The sequence below is a fragment of the Oculina patagonica genome, chromosome 3, assembly GCF_052425735.1.
Source record: "Oculina patagonica isolate OP01 chromosome 3, crgOcupat, whole genome shotgun sequence".
NCBI classification, from domain to species: domain Eukaryota; kingdom Metazoa; phylum Cnidaria; class Anthozoa; order Scleractinia; family Oculinidae; genus Oculina; species Oculina patagonica.
Window position 1 is genome coordinate 11709630 of NC_135760.1, and position 13214 is coordinate 11722843.

General features: G+C 39.2%; 1 protein-coding gene across 1 annotated transcript; it reads left to right on the plus strand.

Annotated features, from left to right (window-relative positions):
- Positions 1–2700: 2700 nt before the first annotated feature.
- LOC144646573 (cytosolic phospholipase A2-like) lies at positions 2701–11254 on the plus strand. The gene is made up of 16 exons (XM_078506209.1): positions 2701–3221; positions 3844–3920; positions 4606–4684; positions 5055–5204; positions 5675–5793; positions 5972–6009; positions 6117–6255; positions 6525–6661; positions 6780–7002; positions 7418–7535; positions 7624–7761; positions 8148–8243; positions 8665–8985; positions 9403–9602; positions 10002–10191; positions 10535–11254. The coding sequence occupies exons 2-16, from the start codon at positions 3852–3854 to the stop codon at positions 10747–10749; spliced, it is 2232 nt and encodes a 743-aa protein (XP_078362335.1). The 5' UTR covers positions 2701–3221; positions 3844–3851; the 3' UTR covers positions 10750–11254.
- Positions 11255–13214: the final 1960 nt, after the last annotated feature.

Here is a 13214-nt window from a genome sequence, read left to right on the forward strand (position 1 = left end):
ACGAGCAAGAGCCTGACATTGCCAGTTATAGCACTTTTTACTAAAAAGCAGAAAAATCACCGCGCCGTGACAGCGTCCATTTAAGGTTATTACAATTTTGTACATTTCCGCAAAAAATGATATAGTACCGAGTAAGACAAAGGCGAAAGATAGCAGAAATTGTCAACTTCGCTTTTTTTTTAGTAAACCGCCATGCTGTAGCTATAGTCAACAAACAGTTTAAAACAATATTCAGTAACTGTGTGAGAGGGAAACTCAAGTGTAACGAGTATTCATTTGTTTTTATTTCAGTTGTTTATAACTTATTCGGTTGCGTAGGGTTCTGCAGTTAATTGACGTCATTTTACGGTAAACGCGTGGGGTGGAATCACTGATTCATCTATTTTTAAGGTGGTGCTTACTGTAAAGTGGGAAACTAGACAGGCTCGGTATCGGCTGGGACTTTTATTTCCTCGTTAGTTTTATTCGCTCTGGTAATTTAAGTGGACATCTTGCGCACGCAAAAACAGCGGAAGTCAATACAAAATATCAGTGACTTTCACGGACAATATTGTATTCAATCTTCCCGTTCCCAGATTTCTTTATTGGAAAAATGAAATGCATGAAAGACATGTTTAATGGTGGTTAAAACACTCCGAAACACTTAGTTGTTGACAAGATCTTGCTGAGACTGGAGGAAAAGTTTGTTTTTTACACGGAATTTAGAGTCTGCAAATTCGCCAGGAACACGTTTAGCGCAGATTTCGTTGCCCGAACTGCAACAATTTTATTTGTCAGGTGATTGGTGTCATTGGTATTACGTAAATTTCTCCAGTCATTAAACATCAACCATGTTTGGTATAATTTTGAAGCTGGCATAAATTAAATGCTGTTCATGCAGGTAATCTATTCAAAGATGACATGGCAAATATTAAATAAACAAAAATTTCACAATCATACCGCAGTTCTGTTGAAATGGAAAGTAAAATTGCTCCACCGTCAAATTGCAGTAGTGCTGTTCTGAGCTAATTAAAATCTATCAGACACCGGTGTATTAAATAATTGAAAGGCAAAGCAGCCAAAAATGTTTTAATAAGATTACGAGTTGTTCAGTTTGGGCCCTCTTAAGAACTCTTCAGTCATAAAATGCTCGTACATAAAAAGATATCGTAGCTTGTTAGTAATCTGTAAAAAATCCTACTCAAACGACTTCACACGCAAATTTCAAAAGTAAAAAATCACAGCATTTTTTTTTCTTTTTCGCTCAGAATGATTCAGTTATTACTGAACTCTCATGGATAATCCGGCATAACTAAGGAAATGCAAATCGCATTTCGTCGTGTTTGTTCGGAGAGTCACGTTCACTTGGACTGTAGTCGGCGGGGAGGGTTTTAAAAAGTTCACAAGGCAGACAATAGTAGCTCATTTGTTTAAAAGCGTTGTTTACAAACTTTTTACCGGAAACTGCGTAAAATTACGAAGTGCCTTTATATTATCCTCGTTCAATACTTGACGCAAGAAACAGTGCTGTGATATGGCAAAATTCAGCGCAGCGCAGAGTACAGCAAATATTCCCTTCACATTTCTTTCATCAGAGTGAACGATAGCTTTAGTGTTGGCTCGGTTCTTACTCGTTGTACACTGGTTTGTGAGTTTTGTGCATGCATTCGAGACTTGGGCAGGAGCGGACAGTCTGTTTGAGGTGTCGGCGCCCACGAAAACTCCGCTGCTATCTCAAAATCATAATACTCGATCTTCAACAAGTCCGGCTGCATCAACCCTGGTTTCGTGAAGGCGTCTGACAAAAAAAAAAACAACATTTCGGCGGCGTAGCAAATTAAATGTCTTGGCTGAAAGACAAGCCAAGCTGAAAATTCAGTTAACGAATTGAGATTTTTGTTTTACTTTATTTCATTATAAATGCAGCCTGCCCCTCCTCCGCTTCCTATGCAGTTAATTGACTGTGTTTAATTTGTGGTTTTGCCGTCTCTTTCGTGCTTTCCGCGTCCTTGCGTGATCGGTTCTTTTCAAAGCATAAGGGTGCGTTTCTTTGGGAAAAATCCAAATCCGGATTCTTGATCCAAAAACGGATTTTGCGTTTCTTTACCTATATCCGAAAATGGATTAATCTTGGATCAATGATCTGATGTATCCACTCGAAGTGTGGATTCTTCAGATCATTGATCCAAGATTAATCCATTTTCGGATATAGGTAATTATAAAGAAACGCAAAATCCGTTTTTGCATCAAAGAATCCGGTTTGGATTTTTCCCAAAGAAACGCACCCTAAGTTTCCCGTAACCGTAAAACGCATTTTATTTTCGTCCAAAAATAAGAAATCTGCTGGATTCAGCATTTGATTTAAAGAGGCGATATAATGAATAAAGTGTAAGCTTATAAAAATGTTTAATGATGTAATGTATATGAAATGAAGCCCTGAATTTTTTTTTTCAGGCTTCTTTATTCCAATTGCTTAAATTGGAAATTCACTGCGACGATCATTTATCACTCTCAAAAATGTTTAAATTAGTTAAATAATTGCCTGTCCGTTCGATGCATAATCGTAAAAAATCATAAGTGATTATTTAAAGATATATAATCGCCACACAATACACACATGACGAGTTTTAAATCTTTCTTTCGTGATATTTTTGCTCTACTAACTATGTTTTGATCGATTGTCGCAAAAGCTCTTCCAATAACCAAAGCCTTCCGACTGCTCAATATAATTTTTATCTCAAGTATGTCGAGCATTTAACAGCGATATTGGCTTGAGAAAAGTCTCGCGTGATCTAGCAATTTGCATCTATAAGTAAAGTTACAAACGCAGTGATAATAACAGGACTACATAAGTCACGCACAACTCCACAGTTTACGCCGTTACCGTCGTAACCAGCTACAAAACAACGTGTAATTATTTGACTGGGTATTCGTCATAACATTTCCGTTTTATTCACAAGAAATCGCGCACGGCGAAAGGTGGTGTGTGAAAAAATCCGTTATTTGACACGTTCATGCATTGTAATGACGGAACTGAGTGCATTGTTGAGAATTACGTGTTTCGTGCCAGATGACGTCAATGGGCTTACCTGCGAAGAATTCAAAGCGTATAAAAAGAGACCACTCTTGTACGAACTTTACAATCCTTGCCTTCCATAGACTTTGAAACACCACTGTGAGATTAACGACTCTGCCCGGCTAGGTACAGTTTGGAACAAGCTACTAAAGAGGTGAAAGCAAAGGTATTTAAAACAATGTTGCTCTTGTTAAGTGTTAAAGTCGCATAATTAAAAACTTTTAGTTAGACACTTATGTGCAATCGTCGCGAAATAAAACTTGGCTCGAGATAGTTTCCGTAACGATTTCAGAAACTTTCAGAAGAGTTGCCACATTTGTTTTACGTTGCCAAACGTGTATAAATTTTCGTGCACCTATTCTCGTAACCGACGGCGGAATAAAATTGCGAGGCAAGATTCACGTAAAATTGCGAAGTTTATCAACACTGACTTTAACTACAAAGTTAATCATAAGCGACCAAGAACTAACAACAACAACAACAACAACGACAAAGAAAGCAGAAAAAGTCACCGTGGTATCTTTATGTAAAACATGCAAAACATCAGTGTAAACAAGCCATGCTGGAAATATGGGCGTTTCACAATCGACGCTGAGTCATATCCGTTACGCTTCACGTATTTTCGCGTGGGCTGCGCTTTCCACGTGCTTGGCACACATACGTGATCAACACGCGCGGTTTTGCGGTTCAATTTATTCTGAAAAAATTTCTCTTCTGAGCTTTGAAACATTTGATATCTATTTACGACGTTCTAAACGTTCACAATCGAACCTGTTTTGCCTTTACAGCGGGAAAAATGATACTCAAGAACGAAACACAAGGGAATACAATTCAAGAAACAACAGCGTTTGCGCATAATATACAGGTAAACAACGGTAGCTAAAGTGATAATATTTGCATGAATATAAAATTTATTAACTGACATACATGTAGCAACTGTTAAGCTTACTGGTTTATAAAATTTAAGTTAAAAGAACCTAACCTTAAAGTCATCTTCAGTTTTTATGACAGGCATTTTGTATGTTTTTTTCTTTTAAGAAAAGAGAGCGATGATGATTCGCGTTCGCGTTCATGTTTAATATTGCGCAAGTTTCATTCATAATAAATGGTAACCGGTTAATTGAAAAATCCAAGTTCAAACAAAGTCTAATGCATCTTAATAAAAAAAACCTTTATGAACCTTTGTTTACTCGGAGTATGTTAAATTTTTTAACAACTCTGAAAAGTCGGCTAAAAAAATGGAAACTGTAAACTTGAATTGCTCGTGCATAACAGAAGCAAGGTTCTCGATACTGCTGATACTGGGAAAGCATTCGAACTATGATGACGAAATCCTTGCAGAAGCGTCGGTAATTTGGACAATAAAGGCTAATGTGTATGGGACTGGGTATAGAACAAGTCAAAAGCGAGTGACGAACAAAACTTTCTCTAGACTCTGAAGATGATTTCAACTCAGGTTGACGCAACATCAATCGCCCATAAGCATTCCTTTTCATGATCATCACGCGACAAAGTATAAATCATTTATCATTATTATTTTTGTTCTTCAGGCTACTCCAAGATCGTGTATAGCGATCAGAATCAGTGTGTTAAGAGCCAGGAACGTTACACAAGGATGGTACGACTGGAGTAAGTGTTAGTTATTAACCAGATCAAAGTTCTTAGACCACAAGTACAGGGAGTTGTACGAACCGGCGAAGGGGAAAAAAGGAAAGGCGTACTGCCGATTATTTCGCCTGCGCACTGTTCGAATGTTGCTCTTTTTGTCTGGGAGGCTGGGGCAAGCTGAAACGTTGCAAAATCTTACATACGTACACCGTAAAACTAGACTCTGATGGGAGGGGGTTTATGTCGGGGGAAGGGAGGGGTTGGCTTGAAACTGGAATATTTTATGTCACCAAATTTATTGGCCCTTGTACGTTTTTTAGCCGTTTTTTCTCGTACACAGAGGTGTTGCATTTTAATTTATCTTTTTTTGTTTGTTTGGTTGCCTCTACAGTCGATACTCCAGATCCATATTTAAGGATGAGAATTCCCACATCACCTGAAGTAGTCAAAAGAACTAAATGCGTGTCAAACAACAAGAACCCTGTGTGGAAGGAAGAGCCATTCGTTTTTCACATTGATCCTGAAGAGAACAACGTTTTAGGTTTGTGAAAAATAGTACTACGACCTTACTAACTGAATTCCCTGGTTGCACCTCCATCTGGAGAGCAAACCCTTGTCTGCTAGTCGCTATTCCAAGCTGACGGGTCAATAAGCGAACGCAGAAAAAAAAAATGATGGACTATTTAATAGTTATTCTGCGAGCTCGTTTCCTATCGCTTTATAGTTTGGGAGGGGCGAAGAACGGAGTCGACCGTCAAAGTCGATAGAAACCGATATAGCCTGAACCTAATAAATTTTCGCGCGTAGTGTTAAGCCGCCGAAAACGAGAGGCAAACATTTTGTTTGCAACTGTAGTCTGCACGATTGACGGCCCATAAAAACATTTTTAGTTTTAGAGGAAAATTTTTAGTTTTGTTACATCCTTTTACCTGTATCGCAAGTTTAGTGAGAATTGTACCTTTTTATGCCTTTTTATGATGTATATGTAACTAAGCGAATTTTGTTCTGCAGAGCTTACCTTATGGGATGAAGATTATGACGCCGATGATCAGATTGGCGAAGCAGTGTGCCTATCCCTGAAAAATATACGTCTCGGCATACCAGAGCACAAGACATTGAAATTTGGAGAGGCAAGTATTTACCGCCTTCGTCTTTTTATCATTTATCGATAGAATATCCTTCATAAAAATCTACAGTTCATGCTATAACACTGTGCTTTACTTTTTATAAACTGATAAAATCACATGAAACGGCGCATTTTTGGGTGAATTGGGATTCCTTTTTAATTCTAATTTATTCATCTTTTAGCATTCCGAAGTCGACATCATCTTAGAAGCGTCTGGAGTGTAAGTATTATACATTTATGATTTAAAATTTGATTTATTACCTTGATATACTTCGTTTTCCTTCATGGTTCAAAACGCTCGTTTCACGAATATGATATTTTTTTCAGTGCTGAACAGTATTCAGACCTGCGTTACAGCTCAGACTTGTGTGACGAGGAGAAAGAATTCAGAGAAAAGAGGAAAGCTATCGTGTTTGAAGCTATGAACAAAATGTTAGGAGATCAGGGACCACAAAATATGGATGAGGTAGAGTACGTTTGTTCATATGAGCCTTAACCGTGATATACATGCTATGTCTCCTTACAAAACCAATACATTTCCTTACAGACATGTTAGGAGAATGAAGAGATTCATCAGCTAAGCGATACATTTTGTGTTGATAAACCACAAAATTCTCAACACATTAGAAACAATCTGTGTGTTATGACTTTGGGAAGTAACTTTATATGCAATACTGATAACTGGACGCCGATACGTAAAAATGTACTGACGTTGTGTTCGACTGTCGTCTCCAGGTTCCCACGATAGCCGTCCTTGGATCAGGGGGAGGTTACCGAGCCACGACGGGCTTTAGCGCCGCGTGTCGCGCTCTGGAAGAGATGGACTTGTTAAGCTGTGTTACTTATCTAACCGGTTTATCCGGTTCTGCGTGGTAAGTAAAAAAGTTTCATCCAGCAGAACAGTCATGGCTGTCTTTACTTTGTGTTAGATACCATCGCGTAATCGCTTCGCAGAAAATATCGTTGATCCGTTTTGTGCATTGTCTTTAGGGGCCTGTCATTGCTGTATTCTCAAACTACGGGCGAAAATGTCGACCCCAGGGAGACACAGAAGAATATCAGGGAACAGCTACAGTGGGGGCCCATGTGGTTACTTACCCCCAGGAGAGTGATGCAGTACGTTAAAGAGATCACCGAGAAGTTTAAGAAAGGACAGCCTGTGAGTTTGACAGATTTCTATGGCCACTGTGTTGGAGAGAGTCTGCTGGGTCCGGTAAGTTCAAACTAAGAAGTTTCGCTTACAATTATCAATGCGTGAACTCGGAGGATGGGGCCAAAAAAAAAATGATCACCAAAAGGAACTGTCTTGATGTGCAAACAAATTCTCCAAAGTGGTACTATAAGAGAATAATGTGCAAGAGTAATGGGAATGTGTATGTTAGACTTGTAAGACTGCGTGCAGTAGCTCTAGCTCTTTTGCTATAAAATCCGTGGGACGAATGCGAAAACAGTAAGCGCTAAATTCGACATTCATGTCGATTCAACATGATTTTTTTTGTTGGTTTAGGTCAGGATTTGTTAAAGACTGTGTCAGTTAAATTCGCTTTACTTTCGTAGGCAGCTCAACAGCTCAATAAGCATGTATTTAATAGTCAGGAATAATATTTGTTGTTTTTTTTTTTCAACAGAAAAAAAACTCAGTTAAGTTGAGTCATCAACAAGAGAAGGTCCAAAATGGCGCAGTTCCCATGCCGATATACACCGCTATTAACTCTAGACGAGACATATCAGCACAGTCATTTGCAGGTGAGATATCATGGCATGAAATACGGCATTTGCTGACCTAAGCCGCACTTATCGTATAAATTCTAATTTGTACTTTTTTGTGCTTCAGAATGGGTGGAGTTCACTCCTTATGAGATCGGAATGGATAAATATGGCACATTCATGAGAACAGAACTGTTTGGAAGCAAGTTCTTTTGCGGAAAACTAATTGAGAAGTTCCCGGAATCTCCGCTGTACTACCTACAAGGTATGTCAGGTTATCCTATCAACTGTCAAACCATTCAACGGAAAACAGTTATGACCAATTTGCAGTCTACGAGGGATCCCAAGAAGCTACAATAGAGAGCAGGAAAAATGAAATGGCCGTGCAAAAAATTGGAGGAACGTGGGAACAAAGAGATCCTATTTTCCCTCGCACCCAACTCCAGCTTTTGCGCGGCCATTTCGATTATCTCTGAAAATAAGTAGAGACTGTGCACCTGCCCTTTTGTTAATTGACCATGTATTTTTTGTTGATAGTTGAGTTACGCTTATATACTTCGCCACTGCAGGCTCTCGGTTACATAATGCAATTCGTGACTTACAATTTCTGTGTTTACTTAACTTAACATTTTAATGTTTTCTTGTGTTTAGGAATTTGGGGAAGTTTTTACGCCATTCTTCTTAATCGAGTCTTGAAAGAAGAAAAACAGATAAATACAGAACAAGACAACGAGCAAAAACTCTTAGGTAAGAAAAGCAACTTCTTAGATACTCGTACACTTTCCCGTAATCCGCCTGTGGGTTGCGTCTTTGAGGAAAGCGTCGTTGATTTGGATCTGGTAGAACAAAACAAGAGGCTTACCCCTGTAACTCCTACTGCATGACAAGGGTGGGTTGAGTGAAGTCTCCCCCCTAGCTACCACCAACTACGATCTGCTCTTGAACAATTCAAAACGACAGCCATACTATTAACCAGGATTAAGTCAGTACGTCTAACGCTGTTTCTGTGAACTGTTTTTACCAAGAGCGCAGCCTCGTCCCCAGTCGCCCTCGGCGAGTTTGGATGTGACGTCACCCGCGCGCCATGCTTGAACCTTTTATCCAGCTAAACGTAACAGTTGTAGTTAAGTGCTCTAACGTGACGTTTTTCTTTTCTTTTCCCTAAAAGAAAAACAGTTCTTCTCAGAAAACAACAACGATGACGATTCTGATGATGACGAAGAGGAAGTTGAGAAAGCGGCAGGGCCTCGGAATAAGAAAAACATTGAAAGCGACCTTATGTCCAAACTACAAAATGATGTTAAAGCGGACGAAGAAACTCACAAGTTGGATAACCAAGCGACGAAAAACCAGAAAACAGAGAAGAAAGAGTTTAGGAGAAGAGTCATAGATTACGTACTTGAAAAGCTACCAGGCCTCAAAACTCGGTCAAGAAGAGCCGGGCTTGTTCACAACTTTCTGCGAGGCCTGGGACTCACTGGACCGCAAGGTAATTATGTCAAATCATTCAAAGATTTGTTAAGGTTTATCTTGTAAAAAGAATTCTTCACTTCATGTTCATATAGATTCGACAGCACAACTGAACAAATAAAAAATGGCTTGTGCGGACTCGTCTTAAGTCAGAAACCCTCTGTTAAACTGGCTGTAGGCAAGGCTTCATGTTATTTTGGACTCCACGAAACGTTGCTCAAAGTAACTCTACTAGGCAACGCATAAAACATTTCGTTGCTGCGTTGCAGTAATTGTTTTGCAAAGGTAGAACTTGATTCTAATTCGTACAATGCTTGCTGCAATGGAGTGGGGAGGGGAGGGACATGCAATTTGCACAGCCAAAATGAGCATAACAGCGGTGCGTTTTATTCAGTAGCTTTAATGTCTCACTGACAAACGTGCGATTATATTTTAGGCTACACAGACGGCGCAGGAACGATGTGTCCTTTCGAAAGGGAAAACACTTGTATACAGAAAAAACGGATGGAGCTTATTGATGCTGGATTGATGTTCAACTCTCCTTACCCACCTCTCCTAAGGGAAAAGAGGTCCGTTGATCTGATCCTGTCATTTGACTTCAGTGCCAGAGAGTCGGACGAGGAAAGACCTTTTAAGGTAATTATCACATCTTGAATTAATTGGTAATTAGGAGTCATGGTGGATTAATGGTTAGCGCGTTGTACTCCGGATCGAGCGGTCCCAGTTCGAGTCCGGCCTTGTTGGAGTCATTGTAGTATGTTATTAGACAAGACACTCAACTCAGTAACAGCGCATTCCCACTCTCTCATTCCCGATCTAGAAATTGAAATTACAGGTGTATTTCGTATCAGTAGTGCAGTAGCTCTCGTAAGCATGTAATCTTTCTGGTCCTCTAGTGTAGCAGTTGCTATTGTGTTTGGTTCTAGAGGCGTTGTTCCTGTTGTTTGTTCTATTGTTCTCTCGAAGGGTAGCGAGCCATTCATGTAAGGCAACCCGACTCTTTTGACTAAATTCAAGCTACCATTTTTTCCTCAGAACATTAAATTAGCTGAGGACTGGGCCAAACGAAACGGTCTTCTATTCCCGCCAATCGACGCGGACGAGCAGTTTGACCGAGAGGGCTGGAAAGAGTGTTATGTATTCAAGGATCCTACAAACCCCAAGTGTCCCATAGTGCTTCACTTTGTTCTTGTCAACAAGACTTACAGAGATTTCGTACGGCCAGGTGAGAGAGAGAGTCTAATCTTTTATGACTGACTGATTCATTTTTAAGGGAATTTTGGAAGAATTTTGTTTTAAATCAGTGTTTCCCTAAGATGTTGCCAGAAAACGCAAACGCTGTGAACTGGAATATAAAATGTATAGAATGTGTAGATGTTACAGGTTAAAAAAATACTCTAATCTTCACATTTTTTACGACCATTATAAGTAAGTTCTCATTGGATTTCTGTGTTCTTAGTTACACCCAGTCACGGTTCGCATTTTTCATCACCGAGAATTCGTCAGACAGGAAGCGTTTCTCAGATTACTGTGAAGTTCATGTCATGTTATTACGCCTTGTTTTACAGGAATCCCTCGAATTACGAAAGAAGAAAAGAAAGCTGGCGATTTCCCAGTCTTTGACGATCCGGATAAACGTTTCAGTACGTTCAACTTGAAATACTCTCATGACATCTTCGACAGGCTTAGTGGGTTGGTTGAATTCAACACGGCGCTAAATGGACAGCTTATAAAAGACACGATGGCAGAATGCGTACAGAGGAGGAGAACACTAAATCACTAAAAACAACTTCATCTTCTTGGTTCCCGGATGTAAGAGAGGTCCCGGATGAACTTATGATAAGAGATGACGTACTCAATAACACGAACATCGTATGAAACTGAACATTGCAGAGAAAAACTATTACTTTAAGATCCTTTAACAATTAGGCTCCGAGTTCAAGTTTTCTACAAGCGAATCGCCCACGATGCGCAGCCGATGGTCTAAATGTTTTGGTACAAACCTGCCATATTCAACCACATAAAATTGTATTTATGTAATTTTGTTTAACAGAATCTAACTAGGATTTGGAGTATTAAGGAGTAATATAATATTTAAGTATTAAGGATTAGACCTAACCCAGCCAGTTTTATATTAATATGTACAATAAAACAGATTTAATATATTTATTGTTAAGAAAACTTAACACCCCAAATGAAATATTATATGCATTGTAAATTTTGTAGTCTATTATTTATTTTAGCTAACTTTCTAGTTATATACACAATGTTACCATGTGAAATATATCCTGTCGTATTATTGTTCAAATAAGTATCTATTTTTAAAATAAATCATTTAAGCAAATTTGACCAACTGAGTGAATTCAACTTCGGTAGCTTGCCTAGAACGTCGGTTTTAGATCGATCCTACTGAGACGATTTCTAGAAGCAATGCCGCGAGGGAAGTGGACTGGAAAGAATGTAATGTAAGTGAGCGGTTTTTTGGGGATTGTTTGTAATTTTCCGAGTATTAACGAGAGCAGTATTATTAGGTCAGAAACCATAAATTGTTCGAAATTGCATCGCGACCATGAACGTTGGATTATATTTTGTGGCAAATGAGGAAGGGAAAAGGGCCATGATCTGGATGATTAAAAACGAGGTGGGAAAAGAAATTTACAGACCAGCTGGCACTAGAGAGCTTTAGCAAACTGCGACGGCAACTGCAATGAGAACGGCACCAAACAAGTGGTTTTTTCAACTGTGCAGGTGCGTTTTGAGTCTTCGTTCATTTCATAGCTCTCTTCAGAACAACAACGTGAAATGACCAAATTCTTCGTATTTTGGACAACGACAGACGGCTAAATTGTGTCTTTTCTATTTAGGATTGAACGCTCTCTTTGAATATTCAGCGATAAATAATCAGAATATCTCCGGAAAATTGCGAGATTCTCAAGTTAAATATAAATTCGTTTTTCCAGACGTTGCCGTCTTCGTCGCTCAAGCTTTCTACTAATTCTAAAGAACAGTAGTGCGTCAGGGTGTGTGTGTGTGTGTGTGTGTGTGTGTGTGGGGGGGGGGGGGGAGGGGGGGAGTGGGGTGGGATTTGGTTTCAATGTACTTGTAGTTTAAATGGGTCCGAAGAAAAAAGCCTTCCTATTACTTAAAAATCATTGTAGTGACGGAGGACAGAGTAAGGCCAATTGCAATGTATTACAATTCGTTGATTACCCACTGATCCAACGGACAAGAATTACTTACTAAGTCAGGGCACCAAGTGCCGTCTCGTTTCCGAGACTTACTCGAGAGTAAGTAGTCACGATATCGGAGGATGGATGGTGAACGTTATTTAATCACGGACTTACCCCGTCAACTATAAGCAAAATGAAAAAAAAAAGCTACAGTAAGAAGATTTAAAAAGATTAAAAACTATCTATTTCTTAAATTATAAAATGTATATTACTAACTAACACAATATCAAAAGGTGTGCGCACTGATTTTATTCTTTAAATGGCATAGGATTCTGTGCTGCGAAGTGCCACATGAAGCAAGCTCCACAGTTTTGCTCTGCTATTGGAAAAGCTTCTTAGAAACTGTTGCAGAATCTTTTCAGACTCTGCAGCCACTGCCTGTCAAAGGTAAGAGGACTGCATTTGAACAAATCAAGTTTATAGACACAAATATCTTTCTACGACCCTTTCAACATTCCAGTCCAACTCAGTCCGGTATAAAGACTGGAACTCCCCATCAACTCATACTTGTTCTCTCGATGGCACACGGTAAAAAAACAATGTCATGAAAAGCCTCTTTTGTGCCGTGTTTGACCCAAATGGAAGCAGGATTTTAGAGCCTTGATGTGGTCAAGAAAAGTTGATCTCAAAATTATTTTGATGTTCATATATAGAACGTATGTCGAATTCCAGTCGATCTGACCAAGCAAATGGAAAAGGAATCTGTAATGTGCGCTTTAACTCCCAACTTTTCTGCCTAACCTAGAAATAAAAACCCAGGGCTTGGACCTGCAATCACAAGAATTGCTGCAAAGCAACAATTTCTAAGGGGTAAACATAGAATAAGTGAAATCGCTGACAAACCTAGTAACAGTATCTTGTACAACGTACCCCCTCCCCCCACCGGTGCCGCGTTCCACATGGCCCTGATAGATGTTATATTATGGCCTTTTCAGTTTTTTGGAACAAATATTTGTGAAGGTCCTAAAAATAATATTTGCTCAATTTCCAACTTGTTTGGATCATATTCATGGCATTG